The sequence below is a fragment of the Chenopodium quinoa genome, unplaced genomic scaffold (genome assembly GCF_001683475.1).
Source record: "Chenopodium quinoa cultivar QQ74 unplaced genomic scaffold, ASM168347v1, whole genome shotgun sequence".
In the NCBI taxonomy this organism is placed as follows: domain Eukaryota; kingdom Viridiplantae; phylum Streptophyta; class Magnoliopsida; order Caryophyllales; family Amaranthaceae; genus Chenopodium; species Chenopodium quinoa.
Window position 1 is genome coordinate 739833 of NW_018742556.1, and position 23790 is coordinate 763622.

Genomic DNA, 23790 nt, shown 5'->3' on the forward strand with positions numbered 1-23790 from the left:
TAGTTGATTACTCGATTCTAGTTTAAAATTTTCATGAATAGTACATCAAAGAACGTGAACAAGTTTGAATTATGTTTTAGAACTACTTTATTCTACTCATCTATCCTCAATAAAAGTCTTACTTTTTTTTTAACAACTTTGTCTCTAAATAAAATTCTTATTCTACCGTCAATAAAAAAAAAAATCACCTTAATAATTTTATTTTTTTTTCACTTTTCACAATCAAACTCTATTACTTTGTATTTTTGGCACTGGTTTGATCTGAACCGGTGCCATTTCTATTTGTCTAAAAACTCGCCCATTTTTAGGCCGATTTTTGGCACCAGTTTGGCCTGAACTGGTGCCATTTGGGGGTTGCCTTTTTGTATTGTTCTACTAGTGGAGCTATTTGATAAAGGTTAACCCTTTAAAGTAATTTCTTTAATAACAATAATATGAATCAATTTATTATTGTATTACTTTTTTGGCAAAATCTAATATTACTCCTTTTATCAAATAATTAAAGAAGTTGGAATGACATTTTAGGTGAATGTGTATGGGAAAATTACGAACACCAAATAAAAAGTAATATTTATGTAAAAAAAACGTAATATAGAAGATTTGGAATTATATAATTATAACTGTAACAAAAATTCACACACATAAAAAATGGTTAAAAAGAGAAGGAGAGTTTTGGAAGGAAAAAACAGCATCAGGACGTGACTTGTGTCACTCTTAGTGTCTGTTTTAGTATTAACTAGATTAGCACTCATGCTATGTACGATTTAGAATATAAAAAAATAAAAATAAAAATCAATATAGTATAAAATAATTAAATCACAAAATGAGGGTTTTTGGAAAGAGATCACTGATACGTTTTTGGTTAGTTGATGTTCACACTTTAATTTATTTATTAAAAATTATTTTTCCAACATTAAATTTGGAAGGAGAAAGATATGAGAAAAATGATGTCATAAACAATTTTGGAGGGAAATTTTTTCATGAAAAATTGACATGTATGATGATGTAAGTGGTTTTTATTTTAGTTATAGTTATAGTTATAGTTATAGATTATTATTGATTATTGATTGATAGATTGAAAAAGTAAATTTACATAAAATTTGAAAAAAATAGAGACATAAAGTAATAAAAGTACATGATTAAAGCAAATTATACATGAAAAAAACTAATTTTACACAAATATTATCGCAAAATAAAGGATATTTTATTACAAAAGAAATGCTCATTTTGAGACTAAAATTTGGCATGGCCAAAATAATTGATAAATCTAATGTGAGATGAAATAGAAAGCCTTTAGAATATTAAACCCAATAATATCCATCAACCGGCAAGTTGGAACTTTGAAGGATCATTGTCTACATCCAATTTGGTTACCTTCCTAAATTTCAATCCTAAAAGTCTACAAAAATTAAATTAAGAGATGTGTATTTTTCATTAGTGATTAAATTCTTCGTTTTGTAATTAATATAGAAAAAAATCAAGGAAAAAATTAACATCTTGTCATTTTATTATTATTTTGTCGGTGCAAACATATCTTGTCCACTCATAATTCTTGTAATTTTTTCCCTTTCAAAGGTCACACCCAATTTAAAAGCTGGTACAGGAAAAACAGGCAATTAGACAAATAACATACCAAATACTACGTATTAAGAGTAAGCTGATTTATAACTTTATCACTGCAACTTTGAAAGACGTTATCATTTCAACAAACCAAGTACGAGTATCATTTCTTGATTTATTTCTTCCCTTTTCTTTCTACCTTCATAAATGGATGTCTTAGTATCATCTTCATATATAATCACCCTTGTATTAATGACCAACTTACCCACATCTTTTAGCCGGCTAAGCAAAGAGTTCAAAACTTGCAGTAAGCCATTTAACTGTGGAAACATAACAAATTTAAGCTATCCTTTTTATGGTTTAGATAGACCACAATATTGTGGACACCCTAAGTTTGAGCTTTTTGGTTGCAATCAAAACTCCCAGCCATTTACCATGACAATATTGTCGCAAACTTTTATGGTTTTGGCCATCAACTCGACGTCTTCCACCATAAATGTTGCTAGGGAAGATTTTCGAACCAGGTCCGGGTGCCCTGCCTCCCTAGTAAACATCACAATTGATTTCTCCATATTTCAATATACACCTCTTGATACAAACCTCACCTTGTTTTACGGTAATTGTTCCACATTGTGTAATCTTACTACGTTCAAAGTATTCCCTTCTTGTCCTATGAGTCCTTCAGAGACTTTACCAATTTGTCTCTTGACTAGAAAGGCCATGTTGAAAAGTAATATCTCAGTAGCTTCATGTCCAAACCATCTTTTCCTACCAACTCACTTGTCGGACAATTTGATCATGGATAAGGTGGGAGATTACATACCTCAAGCTGCTTGGAATGGTACGGAGCTCAAATGGAGCGCGAATAATGGTTTGTGTGAAGCGTGTCTTAGATCAGGAGGGCAGTGTGGACATGAGCCACATTCACATAAGTTCTTCTGCTTCTGCACTGATGAATGCAAGTGCCCTTTCCCAGGTAATATATACTTCGTATCATCGTATGTTGCTAATATATATATATATACATATTCTTAAATGCACTTAATAATTCGACTTCTTTGACTTAATGTTATAAAACAGGAGACCCTCTACACAAGGTCACTCTAACAAAGGCAAAGATTGTGCTACTAGGTGATTTACCTCTCTATATGATTAACTCCCCTTGTTCCATATTACAACATTTATTTTGACATATCTTCATGACATATTTTGAGCTTACAAATTAAATTACATACTAGCTCCGATCCTTGTGTGTTTGTTCCGTGATCTGATCATCTGAGCAAGTCACTGAAATTTATTCCATATAACATCTATCATCTATCTCAATCTCACATCTATATAATAATCGTATCTAGAGTTTGAAAATGACTTTTAAATAACTTCCACTTTTTCAAATTAGGGGAAAAAACTTTTCCATAACTATTTAGTTTGTTTTGGTAAACATACCTATTACGTATATCCTACGCATTAGCACGGGTATACCTCAGAAGTTTTGGCGGTGTTTCCTACAAGTCGGATGTTTATAGCTATGGAATGTTGGTTCTTGAAATGGTTGGGTGTAGAAGAAAAGCCGAGAATGAAATTGATGAACATAGTAGTGAACAATATTTCCCTCAATGGATATACGAACAACTCGAAGCAGGGGAAGCAGTTGATGAGCAACAGATGTTGAGTTCTGATGAGATGGAGATCCAGAAGAAGTTGATTTTAGTGAGTTTATGGTGTGTGAAAACCAACCCATCGAGTCGGCCAGAGATGAGTAAAGTGGTGGAAATGTTAGAAGGGACCGTTGATTCACTACAAGTTCCTCGCATCTCTTCGCTTGCTCCCTCTTCCTCCACGCTCAGTGGCTCTTTAAGGTTACAGTCACAAACCTCAACAGATTTATAAAATCTGACACCTGCAATATAGTTAAAGCACACACAAAAATAAAATAAAATAAAATAAAAAGGGTACTCTTACCATACTCGTGTAATTAGACGAACTTTGGTCAATGCTTTTAGCTTAACAGCATTTCGCTCAAATTGAAATTATTTGTAACAATTTAACATAAAGTACGAGTAGAAAATACTTCGTACCAAACCGTTACAAATAATTTGAAATGGAGGTAAGTACTTTGTTAGTTTGTTTCTTATTACCGATCCGTGTGACTTTATATTAAGTTAAAGAATCTAGTATACAAGTTTAGAACCTTAATGACAGCACTTGAGGCCTATACCAATTTCTTAATAAAAAAAAAAAAAAATTGTTGTACTCTAGAAGGGTCCAACCCGAACTTGAACAACTCGAATTCGACCCAAGTTTCATATTTTGTAATAATATTAAGTTTGACACTATTTTTGATAGTTTCTAAGTATAATTCGAAATCGACCTGAAATCTGACCTGAACTCGACCTGCTCACTCGAATTGTTACCCCTCTAGAGGTAACAATTTGGGGCTCTGGGGTGGGAATTTCTTACCCCCACTTTTAAATTGTCTTGCCTGCTAGCCCGGATTGGGTTAGACATGTAAGAGATTCTGATCTGATAAAACTCTTCTCCTTATCATTATTAATAATAAAAAAAATAAAAGAAAATAAAAATAAAAATAAAAAAATAAAAATAAAACCTACGTAGTACGGAATACTCCTTAAAAAAAATACGATGCTATCCTATCGTTGTCATCTGAAAATTTGAACTACCCAACTCGTAAAACTTTTCCCGCCATATCTCTGATACCAATTCCAGTACAGTTACTCCTCCTCTTCAAAAATCAAAACTCCAAATATTCTCATAATGTCCCATTCTACTGCTGCAATGTTATCAAATGTAAGTTTCTTTCAGAATTTCCATTTCTCAGTAACGCACACCAAATGTTTGATGATTTGCCTCAATGAAAATAATTTTATCTCTTTGAATTCTGGGTTTTAAAATTTTGTCAACTTGATTATAAATCCTTTACTTTGTTCATATTTTGTTATAGATTCTCATTGATTTTGTTCTTTATCTTTGGATCATCGGTGACTCTCAGTGTTGTTGATGGAGGTTTCAATGTCTCCAATTGCAGGATTTGCTTTGTTCCTTCTTCCGCTGCTTCGATGTTGATGAGTTGGCGTTCGGTTTCCTCGCTTGTTTCGCTTGCACACTCGGTTAGTTTACGCTTTTATGCCCTCTCTCTATTTTCTTATTCCTTCTAAAGTATTGAACCTTTCGATCTTTGGTTATATGGAATTCAAGTATTTTGTTTATCTAAGTGTTTAATTGATGACGTACAACTATTGAAATCAAAGTAGCAGTTGTTTTGTATTTCTGATAAATTGATCTCAAAGTCTCTCTCTTCTCATTCATCATTCATCCAATATTTATACACATATCTTAGAAACCTAATCAACGTAGGAATCTAATTCATATCTATCTTATCTTAGTAAATATTATCCTACCTAAAGATATCATAATATAAACACAAATATATCAAATATATTCCCTAAGATATTCTTCCTTATCTTAACATCCCCCTCAAGTTGGAGCATGGAGGTCACGAATGCCCAACTTGGAAAGTAGAGTCTCGAACTGAGCCTTCCCCAAGGCTTTGGTAAAAATGTCTGCTAGCTGCTCCTTCGTAGGTACATACGAAGGTGAAATCAGTCCCTCCTGAATTGCATCTCTTACAAAATGCAAATCAATTTCAATATGTTTTGTTCTTTCACGAAATACTGGATTTTTAGCAATGTACAAAGCTGACTGGCTATCACAAAATAATTTCATACCCTGCGGATGTTGTACACCCAAAGTTCGTAGTAGTTGTTTCAACCACTTTAGTTCACACGTCGTAGCCGCCATTGACCTGTATTCCGCATCTGCAGACGATGTAGCAACTGAGGGTTGTTTCTTTGTCCGCCATGATATTGGGGAGAAACCAAGTAACACAAACCAACCCGTCAAAGACCTCCTAGACAAAGGATAACTAGCCCAATCAGAATCACACCAACCTTCAAGTTGCAATCCACTATCCGAGCGAAGAAGTATTCCTTGCCCTGGATGTTTCTTCAAATAACGCACCACTCTAAGTGCGGCCTCCCAATGTGCTTCCTTCGGATTTTGCATAAACTGAGATAAAATATGAACAGAATATGCTAGATCCGGCCTAGTTACACATAAATAAATCAGACGACCAACAAGCCGTCTATATTTCTCTACATCCTCCAATACTCTGCCTTCCGCAAGAGCCAATTTATGATTTTGTTCCATCTGGAAATTTGCAGGCTTAGCTCCCACCAAACCAGTTTCAGAAATAATGTCTAATGCATATTTCCGTTGACAAATATAAATTCCCTGCTTACTTCTCGCAACCTCAAGTCCTAGGAAGTATTTTAATACTCCCAAGTCCTTCATCTTAAAACAATCTCCTAAGTATGCCTTAAATTTTGATAAGGCTTCTTTATTGTTCCCTGCAACAATCAAGTCATCAACATATATCAACACATTCAACTGCAATTTTCCTTTGGTGAATGTGAACAAAGAATAATCTGAGTAGGATTGCTTAAATTCGTACTTCTTCAGAGCTGCAGTTAATTTTGCAAACCAACATCTGGGAGCCTGTTTCAAACCATACAATGATTTTTTCATCCTGCACACATAATCAGAGTTATTTTTATTGAAACCTGGAGGAATTTTCATGTAAATTTCCTCCTCCAAGTCTCCATGTAAAAAGGCATTGTGCACATCCATCTGATGTACTTCCCAATTCTTCACTGCTGCTACTGCTAAGAATGTTCGAACTGTAGTCATCTTTGCAACTGGCGCAAATGTCTCATTGTAATCAAGACCTTCCACCTGATGATTGCCTAGTATCACCAATCGTGCTTTCAATCTTAACAAGTTCCCATGCTCATCACGTTTCTTTGTATACACCCACTTACTTCCCAAGGCTTTCTTCCCTGGTGGAAGTTTCTGAAGTACCCAAGTGCCTTGCTCTTCTAGAGCTCTTATCTCTGCAGCCATCGCATCTCGCCAGCCTGCATGTTTCATTGCCTCTTTGAAAGATCTAGGCTCGTTCCCTGCTGTTATAGCTGCAATATACTTTTTATGTTTCTCAGAAAAACGTGAGCAATCAACAAAATATGTGAGAGGATAAGGAGTACCTGAGGAAGATAATATAGGAGTCGATGTACTTGATGATGGACTGTATTTCCGTATTGTGTGAGTGACAAAATCTCGATATTTAGTGTTTGGTATCTTTGGTCGTTTACCTTTCCCCAAGTCCTCAACACTCCCCTCCCCACGAGCACGGGCTCGGCACGCCCCTCATGACACTGCCGCTGCTGCTCAGTGCCTAGCTGCTGCCCGTCACTCCCACACTCCCTGCCAGCGTCCGCTGGTGTTGCTGCGGGCTGGTTAGCGTTGTCCTGGGGCTGTGCGGCATCTCCAGCACCCTCTGGCCGGTGCTGGGCTACGGGTTGTTGGTGCTGCACCCCGGGCTCCTCATGTGTTGCACCCCACCCCTCGTCATCACTACAAACATCCTCTAGTGCCCCAAACTGTAAGTGCTCATGTACCCCCGATTTTTCCTTTACCAAATCTTCAATATATGGGAAAGTACTCTAAAAAAATCTTACATCACGGGACACAAATATCTCCCCGTTTTCCAAATCTAGAACTCTCCAACCCTTTTTACCAAATGGATATCCCAAAAAAATACATCGTCGACTACGACTTGCAAATTTATCTCCCTTGGTCTTTTGATTGTGAGCATAACACAAACAACCAAATACTTTAATATATTCATACGTCGGTGGTTTATTGAATAATATTTCAAAAGGGGTTTTGTTATCAAGTAAAGGAGTTGGAGTTCTATTAATTAAATGACATGCCGCTAAAACACACTCACCCCAAAATTTTAATGGCAAATTCCCTTGAAATCTTAAAGCCCGAGCTACATTCAATATACGTTGATGTTTTCTCTCTACTCTCCCATTTTGTTGCGGGGTTCCCACACAAGAAGTTTCGAAAATCATGCCATTATGATGAAAATAATCCTTCAAGTTATTAAATTCTGTGCCATTATCACTCCTAACAATTTTAATAACATGATCAAATTGTCTTTTCACCATTGCAACAAAATTCAAAAACATTAATTCGACCTCTGTTTTATTTTTCAATAAATAAATCCATACACCTCTAGAAAAATCATCAACTATTGTTAAAAAATAACGGGCACCACATGAGGCTGGTATTTTATACGAACCCCATAAATCAATATGCACAAGTTCAAATATACGACTTGCTTTATTTTCACTAATTGGAAAACTACTCCTAGATTGTTTTGCACGAGGACAAACATCACAAATTTTATTATTTTTCCTAGAAGAGCTACTCACATGTGGAATATTTCTCAAAACTGAATCTGAGGGATGTCCCAACCGTTGATGTCATAAGTCGAACGAAGAATCTCCTTCTACTGCTAGAACCTTCACTTGAGGCACACCCCGGAATATATACAGTCCATCCTCGCGTTCACCCACACCAATCACCTTCCTCGTCTGCGGGTCCTGTATAACACATATTTTGTTAGTAAATTGCATCATACACTTGGATTCATCATTTAATTGAGTCACAGAAATTAAATTGCAAGTTAATTGAGGCACGTAAAGCACGTTCTCAAGTTGTAAACCACCCGGCAATATCACCGTTCCTAATTGATCCGCATTAGCCGACTTTCCGTCTGGAAAACCTACGGGACAATTTTGGATTTTCTTCACGTTCTTAAACAACGTTAAATCACATGAAACATGGTTTGATGCACCTGTATCCACAATCCAAGGTATTTTATTTGTCTTACCAAACTAGCTGCTGCATCATCAGTCGAGGGGGCTTGCGATTGTTGTTGTGACGAACCACCAACCTTGTTGGCTCTCACGGACTGCTGCTGTGATGAAGTAGATGCCGAGTTGCTGCCAGAATTGCGTGCTCCTCCCCGGCCACCACGACCTCCACCACGGCCTCTGCCTCTTCCTCCACGACCACGGTCCCCCCACCACTCGGGGTAACCAATGATCTGAAAACACCCACTCTCGTCATGGCCTATGCGATTACAATGATTGCAAAACTTGTCACTGTTATCCTCATATTTTGGCTTTGCCTTGTCCACCTTAAACGCCACAGCATTCTCTACCTTCATACTCCCATCTCGCAGTCTTTCCGCCATTGCTACATTTTGGTAAGCAACATCCACACTTGGCAAAGGTGATTGTGCAAGTAGTTGAGCCCGAATCGCTGCGTAGTGTGCGCCCAAGCCTATCAAAAAATAATGCAGGTAGTCTTCTTCTCTAATACTTTCTACCTGTGTAACAATGTTACACTCACACTTCCCACATCCGCATTTAGGAACCCGAACATAATTCAAGAGCTCCTTCCAAATCTTCGAGAGCCTGCCGAAATAATCTGCTACGGACTCTGTAGAAGACTGTTGACACGCTCCCAAAGCAGTCTTCAGTTGACAAACGCGGGTGCCACTAACTACACAAAATCGGTTCTTAAGATTTTGCCATAGGACACTCGCATCATCATAATCTCCAATGGTCGATCGAACCTTCGAGTCAAGAGTATTAGTTATCCAAGAAACTAACATGGACTGAACAGCAATCCAATCCTCCATCTTCTTTGCATCCGTCTTTGGCATTGCAATAGTACCATCTACAAAGCCGAATTTACGCTTAGCCAGTAAAGACTTTCGCATCGCTTGAGCCCATTCATCGTAATTTTCACCACGCAATTGTATAAGCGTAATGATATTACCCGGACCATCACTTGATCCCAGACTTCAACTATGGTTCGATTAAATTGTATGTTTAATTTCAGATTTTACTCAAGGCAAAAAAAAATTGTATTCTTACCCTGGCTCTTGATACCATGATAAATTGATCTCAAAGTCTCTCTCTTCTCATTCATCATTCATCCAATATTTATACACATATCTTAGAAACCTAATCAACGTAGGAATCTAATTCATATCTATCTTATCTTAGTAAATATTATCCTACCTAAAGATATCATAGTATAAACACAAATATATCAAATATATTCCCTAAGATATTCTTCCTTATCTTAACAATTTCCCTTGCTGTGGTCGCGATAATCTATTGCTATATTTTAGAATCGTTAAAAACCGTAGAACACTTTACCTTTTGTGAATCCTCTAAGTGTTCATGTCAATGTATGAACACGTTTGTTTCTAGTGTTCATCGCTTGACTGCATTTAGAAAACCTGCTATATGATAGCTATAGATTGGTGTTTCCTCAATTTTCCTTGGGTTAATGGGATAGAAATGAACTAGCATAGTGAGTTTGGCCAAAATAGAGGAAAATTGTTGTGTACAGAGAGTTATAGAGCAACAATCGGATTAGCTGCTTGTATTTAATGTCCGAAGTCTATCAGTGTAGCTGATGGTTATCATCATTTCGGAGACAACTTGTATGCCATTCCCAAGTGATGTAATTACAGGCATTTTTGAAGAATATGGACCCGGCAAGGTGGATATGAAGGAGAAGACAGGGTTGGGCCAGTTGGCATTGGAGGAATTTGTAAAGTCTCAATAGGCCCTTCTAGCATTTCCACCATCTTATATTCTTATTCATAGCCGGACGGCTTGAAGGATTAGCTTGAATGCACCATCACCACTAGCATCTTATATTCTTATTCATAGCCGGACGGCTTAAAGGATTAGCTTGAATGCACCATCACCACTAGCATCTTCCTTTGTATATCTTTTTCTTCTCCTACCAATCTCCCTTTGTGATCATGTTCTTGCATTTGTATTGGTTGCTTGTATATCAAAGTTGAAAATATTGTTCGTTATGTTCAGCTTCAGTAAATGTGTTGTTTCTATAATCAACCATTTCTAGAACTAACATTCCATAGCTATAAACATCTGATTTGTGTGACACACTCCCAAAACTCTTGAGAAATACGTCAGGAGCAATTAACCCTATTGTTCCTCTTGCTACTGACATTGATTCAGTACTTTCTTTCCGCTCACACCACTTAGCAAGGCTAAAGTCCGATATTTTTTTGGGCCGAAATTTCCATCTAATAGAGTGTTGTGTGGCTTAATGTCAAAATGCAATATTCTTGTGTTGCAACCTTGGTGCAAATACTCTAAACCTTCTTATCCCAACTGAGATCTGGAATAGAATTTCCCAGATTAGTGGATGACAATTATTCCTCCCATATATAAATTTCTCTAAGAGATCCACTAGGCATGAACTCATAAACAGGAGCACTTTTCTGATCATCTAAGCAAAACCCTAAGAGCATCACTATGTTTACATCATTAAGTAAAAGATTTTGCTGAACATAGTCTTAATCATAGTCTTACAAAGTTATAATATATCATGCAGGATTTGGTTGATCTCCTCTTCCCTTGTTTCAACTTCCAAGAGCTGATGTTAAATTTTATTGCTTGTTTTGCTTGCACACTTGGTAAGCTTACACTCTTAGCTCTCCCTTATATCGTCTTAACTTGTCTCATGAATGGAAAACCTCTTGGTGTTTACATTTTAAATAGTTCTAATACTCGTTTATTAACATGTTTAATTGGTAGCATATCGCTACCTCCATCCTAAATGATAGTTATACTCTGGTGGGCCTTCAATTTGAAAAGCAAGAAAGAAATTCTTGTGAAGGGAATTTGTCTAATAAGAAAAGATTTGACATTTAGTAATGGAGGATACTGTCCACAAATTAGTTTTGTGTGATGTGTGGCTGCTATGTCTTTGACTTACTCAAGCCACTGTATTAGTATACCGTGTTGCTGAAGCCTGCTCTTATGTTCTGTGGAGTAATAACCTACTTGGAGTACGCTAGTCGCTAGTTGCTCAAATCCTTGATGATTTGTAAAGTCGTGAAATTTAGCTTGGTTTGATTAACATCATAAGCAGCCTATATATAATACAATGCAGAAGATTCCTAAGCCTACCTAAAAAAATGTCCTGCTAGCTTAGGGAAATCGACACAATCAAGGAAACAATTATTATCCTAGTAAATCTAAATACATTCACCAAATCTTAGGATATTTCCTAAATATATCTTAATACCCCCCCCCCCCAAGTTGGAGCATTAGGGTCGTAAATGCCCAACTTGGAAAGAAGATGATCAAACTGAGCCTTGTCGAGAGCTTTAGTGAATATATCCGCCAATTGATCTTTAGTAGACACATGTGACGGGGAAATCAAACCTTCATTGATCGCATCGCGAACAAAATGACAATCCACCTCTATGTGTTTCGTACGCTCATGAAACACAGGGTTCCGTGCAATATGTAATGCTGACTCACTATCACAGAACAATTTAATAGCTTTAGGATGTTGCACACCCAAGCTCAACAATAAACCCTTGAGCCACTTTAATTCACAAGTGGCTCCAGTCATGCACCTGTATTCCGCCTCTGCAAAAGATGTAGATACTGTAGGTTGCTTTTTAGTTTTCCAAGAAATCGGTGATTTTCCTAGAAACACTAGCCATCCTGTCAACGAGCGTCGTGTTAGAGGACACGCCGCCCAATCTGAGTCACACCACCCCTCTAAAGTGAGCTCACTATCTGAGCGCAATAATATGCCTTGGCCGGGAGATCCTTTGAGATAACGAACAACCCTCAAGGCTGCCTCCCAATGCTCTATGCGTGGTTCATGCATGAACTGTGATAGGATGAACTGAGTAGGCAAGATCCGGTCGAGTGACCGCGAGATATATGAGCCGTCCCACTAGACGACGATAAGCCTCAGGATTCTGCAAAAAATCTCCACTAGCATGGGCGAGTCTATGATTTTGTTCCATGGGAATCACACTAGGCTTTGCTCCCAGTAAACCTGTCTCAGAGATAATATCCAAAGTATACTTCCGTTGACACAAAAAAAATCCGGACGAACTCCGAGCCACCTCAATGCCCAAAAAATATTTTAAAGGACCGAGATCCTTCATTTTGAAGCAATCGCCAAGATATGCCTTGAAAACCTTAAGTGCAGCGGAATCATTCCCAGAAATAACAAGATCATCAACATAAACTAAGACATTTATTTGAGTATTGCCATTAGTGTATGTGAAGAGAGAATAATCAGAATAAGATTGCCTAAAACCATATCGTTTCAAGGCCGATGTCAATTTTGCATACCAACACCTAGGAGCTTGTTTCAAGCCATACAATGACTTGCGCAACCTGCATACCAAAGAAGGATCTGGGCTTTCAAACCCGGGGGGGAAGCTTCATGTAAACCTCTTCATGTAGGTCGCCATGTAGAAAAGCATTATGAACATCCATTTGATGTACCTCCCAATTTTTAGAAGCTGCTATTGCAAGAAAGGCACGAACGGTGGTCATCTTGGCCACCGGAGCAAAAGTCTCATCATAATCAATTCCCGCTTGTTGATGATTACCGAACACTACCAATCTCGATTTAAGACGTTCAATATCACCATTGGATAAATATTTGGTCTTATAGACCCATTGACTGCCAAGAGCACGTTTCCCGGGAGGAAGATGTTCTAGAGTCCATGTCCCGTTATCCTCTAAAGCACGAATTTCTTCCTTCATAGATTGTCGCCACCCATCATGTTTCATCGCCTCTTTGAATGATTTTGGGTCTTTACCCTTAATAATAGCTGCAAGAAATCTACGATAATTGTTTGAAAAATTGTCACAATTAATGTAATGTGCTAAAGAATAAGGAGTACCTGAGGAGCGACCGGAAGGAGTAGGAGATGAGTGCGGACTATTAGCAAAAACCGTATGTGTCACATAATCCCGATGCTTAACATTAGGAAATTTCTCACGACATTCACGGCCCAATTCTTGAACATTTGAACCATCTATTGCAGATCCAGATCCTGGACCCAAGGAAGAGGCCTCATTCGGTGCTGGCCCACCAGAGCTATTATTCGTGGGCTGTGAGTCCAACCCAGCTGCCACAGATTTTCCAGCGGACTCACCAGAAGAATTGGTGGGCTGATTCACTCAAGGCCCACCATGCACTTGTGTGGGTTGAGAAGCTACTGGGCTTGCTGGACTCGTTGGAGAAGTGGACTGATGAGCTTGGAATGGTTCTCCAACTCCAAGTTCTTCCCTTAAATTATTTTCAGAAAAATCTTCATGAATTTCATAAGCATCATATTCATTATTTGTGATATTCACCACTTCGGGACTTTCAAACGGAAATACTTCCTCAGCAAATTTGACGTCTCGAGAGTCAAAAAATTCTTTATTTTCCAAATCAAACAATCTCCAACCCTTCTTTCCGAACGGGTATCCAACAAAGATACACTTTCGGCTACGACTAGCGAACTTATCTCCCTTAGTTTTCTGATTATGAGCAAAGCACAAACAACCAAAAGTACGAAGAGCATCATACAAAGGTGATTTGCCAAAAAGTACCTCAAAAGGAGTTTTATTCTGCAAAAGAGGAGTGGGGGTGCGATTGATTAAGTGAGCAGCCGTAAGGACACACTCTCCCCAAAAATAATTAGGCAATTTTGCTTGGAATCGTAATGCCCTCCCAACATTCAAAATATGTTTATGTTTTCTCTCAACTCGTCCATTATGTTGCGGAGTCCCAACACAAGATGTTTGAAATAAAATTCCAGTGGCATTGAAATAATCACGTAAACAATTAAACTCAGTCCCATTGTCACTTTGGACCACTTTTATTGTTTGAGAGAATTGACGATCAACCATAGCAACAAAAGACATAAACATTTGAAATACTTCTACTTTATCAACCAACAAATAAATCCAAACAACTCTTGAATAATCGTCAACTATTGTTAAAAAATAACGAGCTCCACAAGATGAAACATGTCTATAAGGACCCCACAAATCACAATGTACTTTTTCAAATATTCGAGAAGCTTTATTATCACTTAAAGGAAATTTGTCTCTTGGATGTTTAGCATGCATACATACTTCACAACCATTATTTAAATGCTCTTTACTACTACTAACACAAGGAATTAACTTAACTACTTTTTCCGAAGGATGACCGAGCCGACGATGCCATAGCTCCAAAGACGATGTTGCTTCCACAGAGGACACAAATTTCGGTTTGCTAAAGTAGTACAGTCCGTCTCTCTTAATCCCCGCTCCAATCAGCTCCTTCGCTTGGTCCTGTATAGCACAAACATGTGAATCAAATTGAACAATAGTTCGTAAATCATCATTAAAGAAACAGAAAGTAAATTACAACTTAAAGTGGGAACATAAAGAACTCCAGTAAGTGTAATTTTATCCGATAAGTAAACGGATCCGACCAAGGTAGCCACCACTTGTGACCCGTTCGGCAAACCAACAGGGCAGTCAAGTTTTTGAGTGTCAAACAACCAAGAGGAATCCCCTGTAACATGATGTGTGGCACCGGTATCAATGATCCAAGATGAAACATCAAACTTATCGGTCAATCTATTATCGGGAATATTAGCATTACCGACAACCCCCGCAATGGCTTTCCATTGCTCCGGTGTGAATAGCTTCCCTAAGGCCGAAACAGAAGAATTTGATGATGAAGAAGACACACTACCACTTGTAGCAGCATTAGCACGAACTTGTCCTCGTCCTTGGCCTGTGGAAGAAGATCTCTTAGCATCGGTCCTACCCACAAGCTCATAACAGTGAGTTTCAGGGTGACCCTGCTTCTTGCAGTGGTTACAAATCTTGTCAGCCCAGCAAGATGAAGCCTCATGTCCTGTTTTACGACACTTCGAACACACGGGTTTATCCCGTCCTCTGCCACGATCAGGATTTGCTCGAACCGCAAAGCCCACAGCTTCTGTCGGCTTCGAGTCAGCCTTGATTTCGGCCTCCAATCGTGAAGTGCGAACTCGTTCTTCTTGAGTCACCAATTGATAAGCTCTGTCAAGGCTTGGAAGAGGATCCTGAGACAATATATTTGTGCGGAGTGAAGAGTAATAATCAGGGTACAAACCCATTAAAAAATCATGTAAACGTGCTTGTGCTCGGCGTTCTTCATGTAATCTGCCAGCTGAACACGAAGCACAGCAAGAGCAAGAAATCAGAGGCTCATGACGATCCAGCTCCTGCCACAGAATATGTAATTTGCCAAAGTACTCAGAAACAATCATTAATTTGCTCTGTTCGCACTTAGCAATTGACGAACGAAGTTGCTGAATTCGGGGGCCATTAGTTTGAGAGAAGCGTTGTTTGAGGTGATCCCAAAAGGGTTTAGCTTCTCGAAATTTTGACAAAGAGGATTTTAATTGTGGATCAATCGTATTTGTAATCCAAGAAATTAGCATAGCATTAATTGTCGTCCAATCAGATTTCGTGCAAGGAGGTGATGGTTTGTTGATTGTTCCATCAAGAAAGTCGAACTTCCTCCGAGCTTCCAACGCCGTTTGAATGTCAGCAGCCCAAGAGTCATAGTTGTCTGCTGTGAGGCGTGTAGGAGTAATAAAATCCCCTGGTCGATCTTGCGACCCGAGGTAATATGGGGAATTTGGCTCGATTTTTGTAGGTGGTGGTGGTGTTTCATCACCTCCAGCCATGATTAATGAAAGAAAAAAAAAATCAAAGACTTTGGCCTGATACCATGTAAAGTCGTGAAATTTAGCTTGGTTTGATTAATATCATAAGCAGCCTATATATAATACAATGCAGAAGATTCCTAAGCCTACCTAAAAACATGTCCTGCTAGCTTAGGGAAATCGACACAATCAAGGAAACAATTATTATCCTAGTAAATCTAAATATATTCACCAAATCTTAGGATATTTCCTAACTATATCTTAATATGATTGATACAAAAGCTTGAAAATTTCAAAGCAAAGGCTTAGATATTATACTTGGTGAAAAAGATCTTCAAATTACAAAGAATTATATTTATAAGTAGATTTTTTAACCTTGTTAAGAGGCACAAAATATTACGTTCCACCATTATTTTTAATTACTCAAGTGACCCAATTTACCAATTTGAATGTTTTGTTGAAGTTATCTAATTTTTACAATTGTAATTGTGAATTTATTCCCACCTTTTAGCGAATGTAATTGGTTATATCATGTACGTATAAGAGTATATTGTGTGTATAAGGTGTATGTAAAAATTTAGAATCTAAATAATTTCAAGAAGTTTTTAAGCAGCACGTGCACAACACACACTCTTACACTAGTCGTACGCCATGCACGTATACCAATTACCCACGGGTTGTATGGTGGAGGCCCTAGTTTCCATGAGGTTCTTTTTCTACTTTTTCTAATCTTTAAATAAAGATTTTGTTTTCTTCAATATTATAATAATGCAATGAAAAAGCATGTAAAAGCCATCGATGTGTTTGTATCACCCGGAATAGGATTACTATCCTAACCTGCATTTGTCCAATCTTCCACATTTTTAATCTGCAAGATCTTTTAACTATATAGATTAAGCCTACTTTTTTAAATTGTCAATTGTAAATTATATAATACGTATATTTCTATGATGTTTGTTTGGTAGCTGGAACTAATAAAGATTCCACTTCACCTAATATGTATATTTTCTTGTTACATTTGATATTTCTGCCCATCTATACTGCTGGCTAGTGTTACACACGCAAGACAACAAAAAATACTGTTCTGGCGCTTGTTGGTCAAAAAACAATTACCAAAACCATTTTTTCCTTTGAAAAAATTTCCCTCCTTCATAAGTAATTAATTATCAATCATTTATGCATCATTCCTCTGCTTACATAACCTACCATCTTTCAAACATTTTTTTTTTCTTCATCTAATTCTTATGATCCTTTGATATGAAATTCTTTCAGTTGCATGTGTTTATTTCCCAAACAATATGGCACATCATATTCTTGGTTATTTTCTGTTTTCCAACCTGTTTTGGCAGTGACCTACAATTGTATGATAGCTGTGGGAATTACTTCAGGTGTGGCAATGTCAAAGCTGGGTTTCCCTTCTGGGGGGGCGACACTAGGCCGAAGGAATGTGGATTCCCGGACTTAGAGCTCAGTTGCGAAAACAATGCTACCACTACTATACAAAGCAAGGGTATGAAATATCATGTCCTTGACATCAATCAAAATACACAAGTTCTGAAGATGGCCAGGGAGGATTTTCTTCAAGGAATTTGCATGCAGAAATTTATAAACACCACTATCGATCCCGAGCTATTTGATTATGCGCCTGGATCCCGTAATCTTACGGTTCTATACGGGTGCCCCCCTCCTTATACGCCTAATCCTAGTCAATTTACTTGCAAAATCTATGGTACTAATGACACTGATGGTTATCCGGTAGAAGGAGCGATCGGCCCAAGTGGGTGTTTTGCTAGCATTGTGGTCCCAGTTGTTGATTCTTCAGCTGCACAAATAAGGAAGTGGAGTTCGAGTCAAATCATTGGGAAAGGGTTTGAAGCAATCTATAAGGTTCAGGGTGAAGATTTATGTGTTGAATGTGAAGCATCAAAGGGTAGATGTGGTTTTGATCTTAGTAAAAATAAGATATCATGTCTTTGCCTAGATGGAAGTATTGGAGATACACCATGCAACAACTCAATATCTTCTGCTAAATCAGGTATGTTTTCGCACTAAATCGAATGCATTGCATTGGTATGTGTTTATGTACAGTATGTGCATATAAAACTGGCTGTTAATTAAAGTCAGAAATCATCTGCTGCTGGTATATAGCCTAGTGTTTTTTATTCTTAAATCATTAGATTTACTCTAGGATATGCTAAGTGTATGAGACTAATAATTCGATTTTTGTCCACCCAAAGGCTGTATCCCTATGTCCATCGTGTGTTCTAATCAGAAAATACAGGTGTTAAAACCTCATTTTTGACTAAACAACTTCAAAACAATTTGTCTAAGTTCTGGATCCTGGTTTTCTTTCATTTTGATCGTTGTTTTACCCATGTTCCCCTCCTTGGGATTGGTTGAATCCAGTGTATAAGCATATGTATTAGTTGAACTACTCAGAAGTTTGACTTTGTCAGCTTAGAAATCTTCTCTTGCCCTAATTCTCATGGTGGTAGGTATGTGATTAATTTCTCTTAACAAACTATGATGTTACTTGTTAGTTTTTTCTTTCTTTGTTCAGTCCAACCTACTTCACCTCATAAAAGTAAAATAATTGTTCTTCCAGCATAAGATATATATTTCATTGGACTTTAGGCAGAAGTCATGTAATTGACATCAACTTTTATACTCAATAAGCCTTTTATAGCATATGCTTCCTTTCACGATTAAGTTATGTTTTCCCTAACCGAGAAGCGTAATAGTCAACAAATTCTTGAGAAGAGTGGCCAGTTATCAACTTTGTCACCTAGGATCTAAGCTACTACTTTATGAGCAATTTGCATGTTCTTTTTTTTATGCGATGTAATGTCAAGTACCCATACCCATGTTTGAACTATCAAGGACCAGTACCCATGTTGAATTGTCAAATGTCGAGTAAACCACGCGGTAGTGTTATATATATAACATGGATATTGAGGTAGAATGAAAAGTCTGATGAGTTCACTAGTATCAGATGAAGAAGGAAAGTTGACCAGTTTGTGACATGGACACATGGTGTGTTCAGCCAATTTTGCAGTCTCCAGGATTAAGGGACAACTAACTTCAATTGAGGCAGGGGTAGAAAGTGTGACCTAATTTTAAATCATGATTTGTTGGCCTTGCTCAACGCTTTGGTGCAAAGAGCCTCCCAACTCCTAAGTTTTTGCTAGTTCTTACAACAGAAACTACAGTAAGATAAATGAAATTTCTTGCAAAAATAATTTAGTCCAGTATGTGGAACTGCACCTATTCGAGTCTTTTACTTGAAAAAAATCCTCAACCCTAACAAAGTAGAAATAAAACGGGCAAAAGCAAATGTGAGTTGACAATTCTATTCGACGGAGTACTAATTTTTCTTAGACTCCAGTTAGTTCTTCCCTAGAATTATCAAGGCAAAATTTTCAAAGATAAAACAAAATAGTCAGATTTACTGATCTTTCTTCAGGGCAAAATTAATGACTTATATTGAAGTGAATGAGTCAATAATCTATTCCTTTCATTTCATAAACAAAATACTCATCGTCTAGTTTCTTTCATGAGCTTCATACAGAATGAAGCACCAGCTTTCCAGATCTCTTTCATTAATTACTCTCAATTTCTTCATACTAGTAATCAGCTCCTCAAAATTCATAAGCTCCTATGATGAGCATTTCTTAAACTGCAGTCAACCTTTTAACTGTGGTGTCGTAGAAAATTTAAGGTATCCCTTCTGGGGAGAGAATAGGGCACCATATTGTGGCCTACCTGGATATGAGCTTCAATGCCTTGGCAATGATGTTCCAATCATTACCATCACATCTCAGAAATATAGATTCTTAAAAGCTGATGCTGAAGCACATAAGCTTATAGTGGCAAGAGATGACTTTTGGGATGATCTTTGCCCTTCATCCCTGGTAAACACCAGCATCAATAACAGCCCCTTCGAGTATCCCTTTAACCCCGTCTATTTGACTCTCTGCTATGACTGCCCTATTGCGTCCATGATAAGTTTGGGCTTTCTAGGTTACAGTGTTTGCAACGAAAGTGGTTCCTTTATTGATGTCTGTTTCAAAACTGGGGTGTATACTCCTAATATAGGGTGTAGGAGTGTGGTAAACATACCAATTCTCAAAACACTAGCTCCAGAATTAAAGATTGACAAAGCCTCTGTTCTTAAGGCTTTGCGTGATGGTTTTAAATTACAGTGGAAAGTGAACGATGATCAATGCAAGACGTGTGTAGAGTCAGGTGGTCAGTGTGGGAATGATCTCCACGGAAATAAATTCACTTGCTTTTGCCCTGACCAACCTTATGCATCAGAATGTCCTACCCCATCAGGTATGTTTGATAGTTCAACTCAACCAAGTTTCAGTAGTTTACTATGGAGTATTAAGATGTGATATAGAGTACTTTCATAATTTTTAATAGACTTTGGAGAAGAAAATTTATGGGATTTAGTTGCCGGTTTATTTTATTGGATATGGTGTCGGAACTCAGCTCATTGGGTATTTTTGACGACTAATATCAATAAGGCGATCAAGCCATATAGAAAAAGGCTATATGTTTTGAAGATCATGCTTATTACCAACTGTAAAATAGTTTAAATTTTAAAACCAATTGAGAATACCTTTTTTCACTGAAGTCTTTTAAGTGTTAATAATTCTGACCTGTTTTAAGTGATGCCTTCCTTTTTTTCTTATTTTTAAAAGGAATTTGCTTGATAATTATCTTCTAGGCAATTCTAGGAGTACAATTTCCCGAATTACTTAAAAATTAAAAAACAAAAAAAAAAAAAAAAAAAAACCTTAGTAGCTCCAGGTGTAGAAGTTACGCCAGATCCAATGTTAATGGCGTTGCAACAGAGATGATTTAGCAGTGAATAGTAGGGAACACAGTAAGCATCATAGCGTTTGTGGTGAATAAGGTGCTCAAGTGAGGGTAGGATTTAACAGGAAGTACATATCTTTGAATTTTACTCCGTACCTTACTACCTTGATGAAACTTGTGAGATACAATATTTATTGTCAGTTATGTCTAATAACCAGTAGCAATTTTTTTTATATTTTTTTTAAAAAAAATTAATGCGTCTGCTTTTAGGTATATTTTAGTAGCTATCTAAACATAGAACTAAAATATTCCCAGTTGGATAATTTGGAATACCAACTTGTTTTTATAATGAATTACAAGTACTAAAATGGGAGAACACATGGTTTTAGCAGCCAGTAGTATATTAGCAAAAATACAGAGTCAAAGTTTTGTACTTGGTGTACTGAACATTTAAGTTCATTAAATGCACTTTGAATCTAAACAATGCTTCTCCCCAAAGAAGAAATTGATTAAATATCTGCCATGGAGAAAGCCTCCAAAATCCTTGCATCACCTAATACCAAAGCTTTTGTTTTATCTCTAAGTTCTTTTATGGAGAGGGTTCAAAGATCCTAGACTCATATATGTTGTTCGAAACCTTCTTTCTTGAGGTTTTACCGAAACTCTTCCTCCTTTCTCCTTAATCTCTCCATAACTCTCAAAGATGAAGCTGTCTTTTCCATCCTGCTGCTTCTACATTCTCATCATCTTCCCCTTAATCCGACCTCTGAAGTTCATTGATGCCAATGGAGTTAAATATGAAGAATGTAAAAGGACTATTGAATGTGGAAATATCAGCCTAGGCTACCCTTTCTATGATGATCAATATCGCCCTGCATATTGTGGTCATCCTGGCTTTAAGGTCAGTTGCAGTGATGAAAACAATATGCCAGAAATCTCATTGAAAACATCCTCACCTGAGAAATATTACCTTTTACATGTTAGTCTAGATTCACATACTATCTCTGTTGCTCGAGAAGACTACTGGGATGGTGTCTGTCCACCAAACTTGTCTGATACTAGCTTAAACTACAGCCTTTTCAGTTACACAACTGCAAACGAAAATGTTACCCTTTTTTATGAGTGTTCTAATGAATATCCAGCTTCAAGAAATCAGTTTTCTTGTACTAACACAAACAATGGTATGGGTTACTTTATGACTGAAGTATTGGAGTCCTACCTTGGTCATATCCCACCGGGTTTATGCAGAAGTAATGTATCTGTCCCAGTTTACAGATCTGTTGCTGCAAATATAACCGATATGTCAAGCTTACATGCAGCTCTACAGAGTGGTTTTGAGTTAGAGTGGATTGCAAACGATGACTTATGTGATGATTGTCGTGGATCAAGTGGGGAGTGTGGGTATAATACTAATCTGAGTAGATTCACTTGCTATTGCGCTGATGATGTTCATAATTTCAGATGTGATGGTATGAGCACTTACATATTTTTAATTTTTATCTTTATTTTTTATGATCTTTATATTAGGTTGCTTAAGGTATTTGTTACTACCTTCTTGAGATGTGATGTTTAGCATGTTTTGCTGTGTGTATGCGCGTGCGTGTGTTTGTGTAGGGTGGGGAAGTATTGGAATTGAATTAGTATGGAATTGCATTGTTTCCTGGTAAATAAACCAGCCACTGTCTTAGTTCTAGATGGTTGGACATGCATGATAGGGACTTCCTTAGGTGTTATATCTAAAGACGGGAAATAGATCGTCAAGAGTTGGGGTTATTTATTTTGGCTACCTTAGCATGTGTAGGAAGAGAGGAATTTACCTAGAAAATGTGCACTCTCGAAGACACCGACATCCTAGATAAAGATTTGTAAGACTAGTCATAAATATCTAAAGGTAAACCAATAAGGATTTGTGGGACTTTGTATTATGTATAATTATCTTAGGTAAACTAGTCAAGACTACAAAAATTTCTTGCCTCGCTAAAAAGAATTTTTGTTACTAAACCCGCGTTTGACAGGAAGCTTCTCTTTTTCTGTCAAAAAGTAAAAGGAATTAAAGTTGGTATCTCTAATTCACTGTGATACTACGTATTCCGTAGGTCATAACTGGGTAACTGTTGAATTTTTGTGTACGTCTATACTTTCAGATTTTAATAATGCATATAGACTATAGAGCTGATTACCAACCGGCCAGCCGGCCAGGCCGTACCCATGAAAAGCCATCAGTCCGGTCACATTTGTAGTGAAAAAAATCTGCACAGCCCTGGTAATCTACAATTCCTAGGAGCCACCCTTATTCAAAAAAAAATAAGCTTACAATTCTTTTTTTTTTTTTTTTTTTCCAATTTTCTGACTTCATTTGAGAGGATGCTTTTGTTAACTTGACTTATATCATTGATTATTCTTTAAGAGCCATCTTTAAAAATTGTAGTTCTCCTTGAATAAGTTATCAAATAAGGCCAACAAAATTAAAACTCTTCTCCTTTCTCCATCAAACCTTCTCTAAGACTAAGAAAGATGAAGCTCTGTTTTCAATCATCTTTCTTCCTCATGATCATCATCTTCCTCTTGATCCTATTCCATATGTCTGTCGAGGCTAGCAAATACGAAGAATGCAAAAAGCTGATTCAGTGTGGTGATTTAAACGACATAGGCTACCCTTTTTATGACGATGATACCCGCCCAGATTACTGTGGCTATCCTGGCTATAAGCTCAACTGCAGCAATGAATATGGTGAAATTTCAGTGACACAGTCATCCGAGAAATACCTTCTTCTAAGGATGGATCCAAGCTCACATACTATTGATGTCGCTCCAAAAGACTTCTGGAATACTCCCTGCCCGGATAATTTGTTCAATACCACCTTAAACTACAGCCTTTACAAGTACACAGATGAAGTTGCAAA

At 37.4% G+C, this 23790-nt stretch overlaps 4 protein-coding genes across 8 annotated transcripts; 3 read left to right on the forward strand and 1 right to left on the reverse strand.

Annotated features, from left to right (window-relative positions):
* Positions 1–1651: 1651 nt before the first annotated feature.
* Positions 1652–5229, forward strand: LOC110720372 (LEAF RUST 10 DISEASE-RESISTANCE LOCUS RECEPTOR-LIKE PROTEIN KINASE-like 1.2). Of its 3 annotated transcripts, none has more exons than XR_002511324.1 (3): positions 1652–2536; positions 2641–4368; positions 4607–5229. XR_002511324.1 is itself a non-coding variant. In XM_021899394.1 (3 exons), the coding sequence occupies exons 1-3, from the start codon at positions 1768–1770 to the stop codon at positions 4642–4644; spliced, it is 858 nt and encodes a 285-aa protein (XP_021755086.1). In that variant the 5' UTR covers positions 1652–1767; the 3' UTR covers positions 4645–5229. The 3 variants fall into 3 exon arrangements, 2 of the variants coding, with proteins under 2 accessions (XP_021755086.1, XP_021755085.1); XM_021899394.1 differs by having other exon boundaries at positions 2641–2691; XM_021899393.1 differs by lacking the exon at positions 4607–5229 and having other exon boundaries at positions 2641–4433.
* A 9103-nt stretch (positions 5230–14332) lies between these two features.
* LOC110720366 lies at positions 14333–16355 on the reverse strand. Of its 3 annotated transcripts, none has more exons than XM_021899386.1 (2): positions 15007–16355; positions 14333–14916 (listed from the first exon to the last, which is right to left on the reverse strand). In XM_021899386.1, the coding sequence occupies exons 1-2, from the start codon at positions 16082–16084 to the stop codon at positions 14672–14674; spliced, it is 1323 nt and encodes a 440-aa protein (XP_021755078.1). In that variant the 5' UTR covers positions 16085–16355; the 3' UTR covers positions 14333–14671. The 3 variants fall into 3 exon arrangements, with proteins under 3 accessions (XP_021755078.1, XP_021755080.1, XP_021755079.1); XM_021899388.1 differs by having other exon boundaries at positions 14333–14690; positions 15007–16352; XM_021899387.1 differs by having other exon boundaries at positions 14333–14690; positions 14767–16349.
* Positions 16356–17623: 1268 nt separating this feature from the next.
* On the forward strand, positions 17624–20460 carry LOC110720306 (LEAF RUST 10 DISEASE-RESISTANCE LOCUS RECEPTOR-LIKE PROTEIN KINASE-like 2.7). The gene is made up of 2 exons (XM_021899308.1): positions 17624–18098; positions 19772–20460. Exons 1-2 carry the CDS (start codon positions 17624–17626, stop codon positions 20458–20460), a joined length of 1164 nt encoding a protein of 387 aa, XP_021755000.1.
* LOC110720373 (LEAF RUST 10 DISEASE-RESISTANCE LOCUS RECEPTOR-LIKE PROTEIN KINASE-like 2.7) lies at positions 20409–23385 on the forward strand. The gene has a single exon (XM_021899396.1). The coding sequence runs from the start codon at positions 21591–21593 to the stop codon at positions 22458–22460; it is 870 nt and encodes a 289-aa protein (XP_021755088.1). The 5' UTR covers positions 20409–21590; the 3' UTR covers positions 22461–23385.
* The last annotated feature ends 405 nt before the right edge of the window (positions 23386–23790 follow it).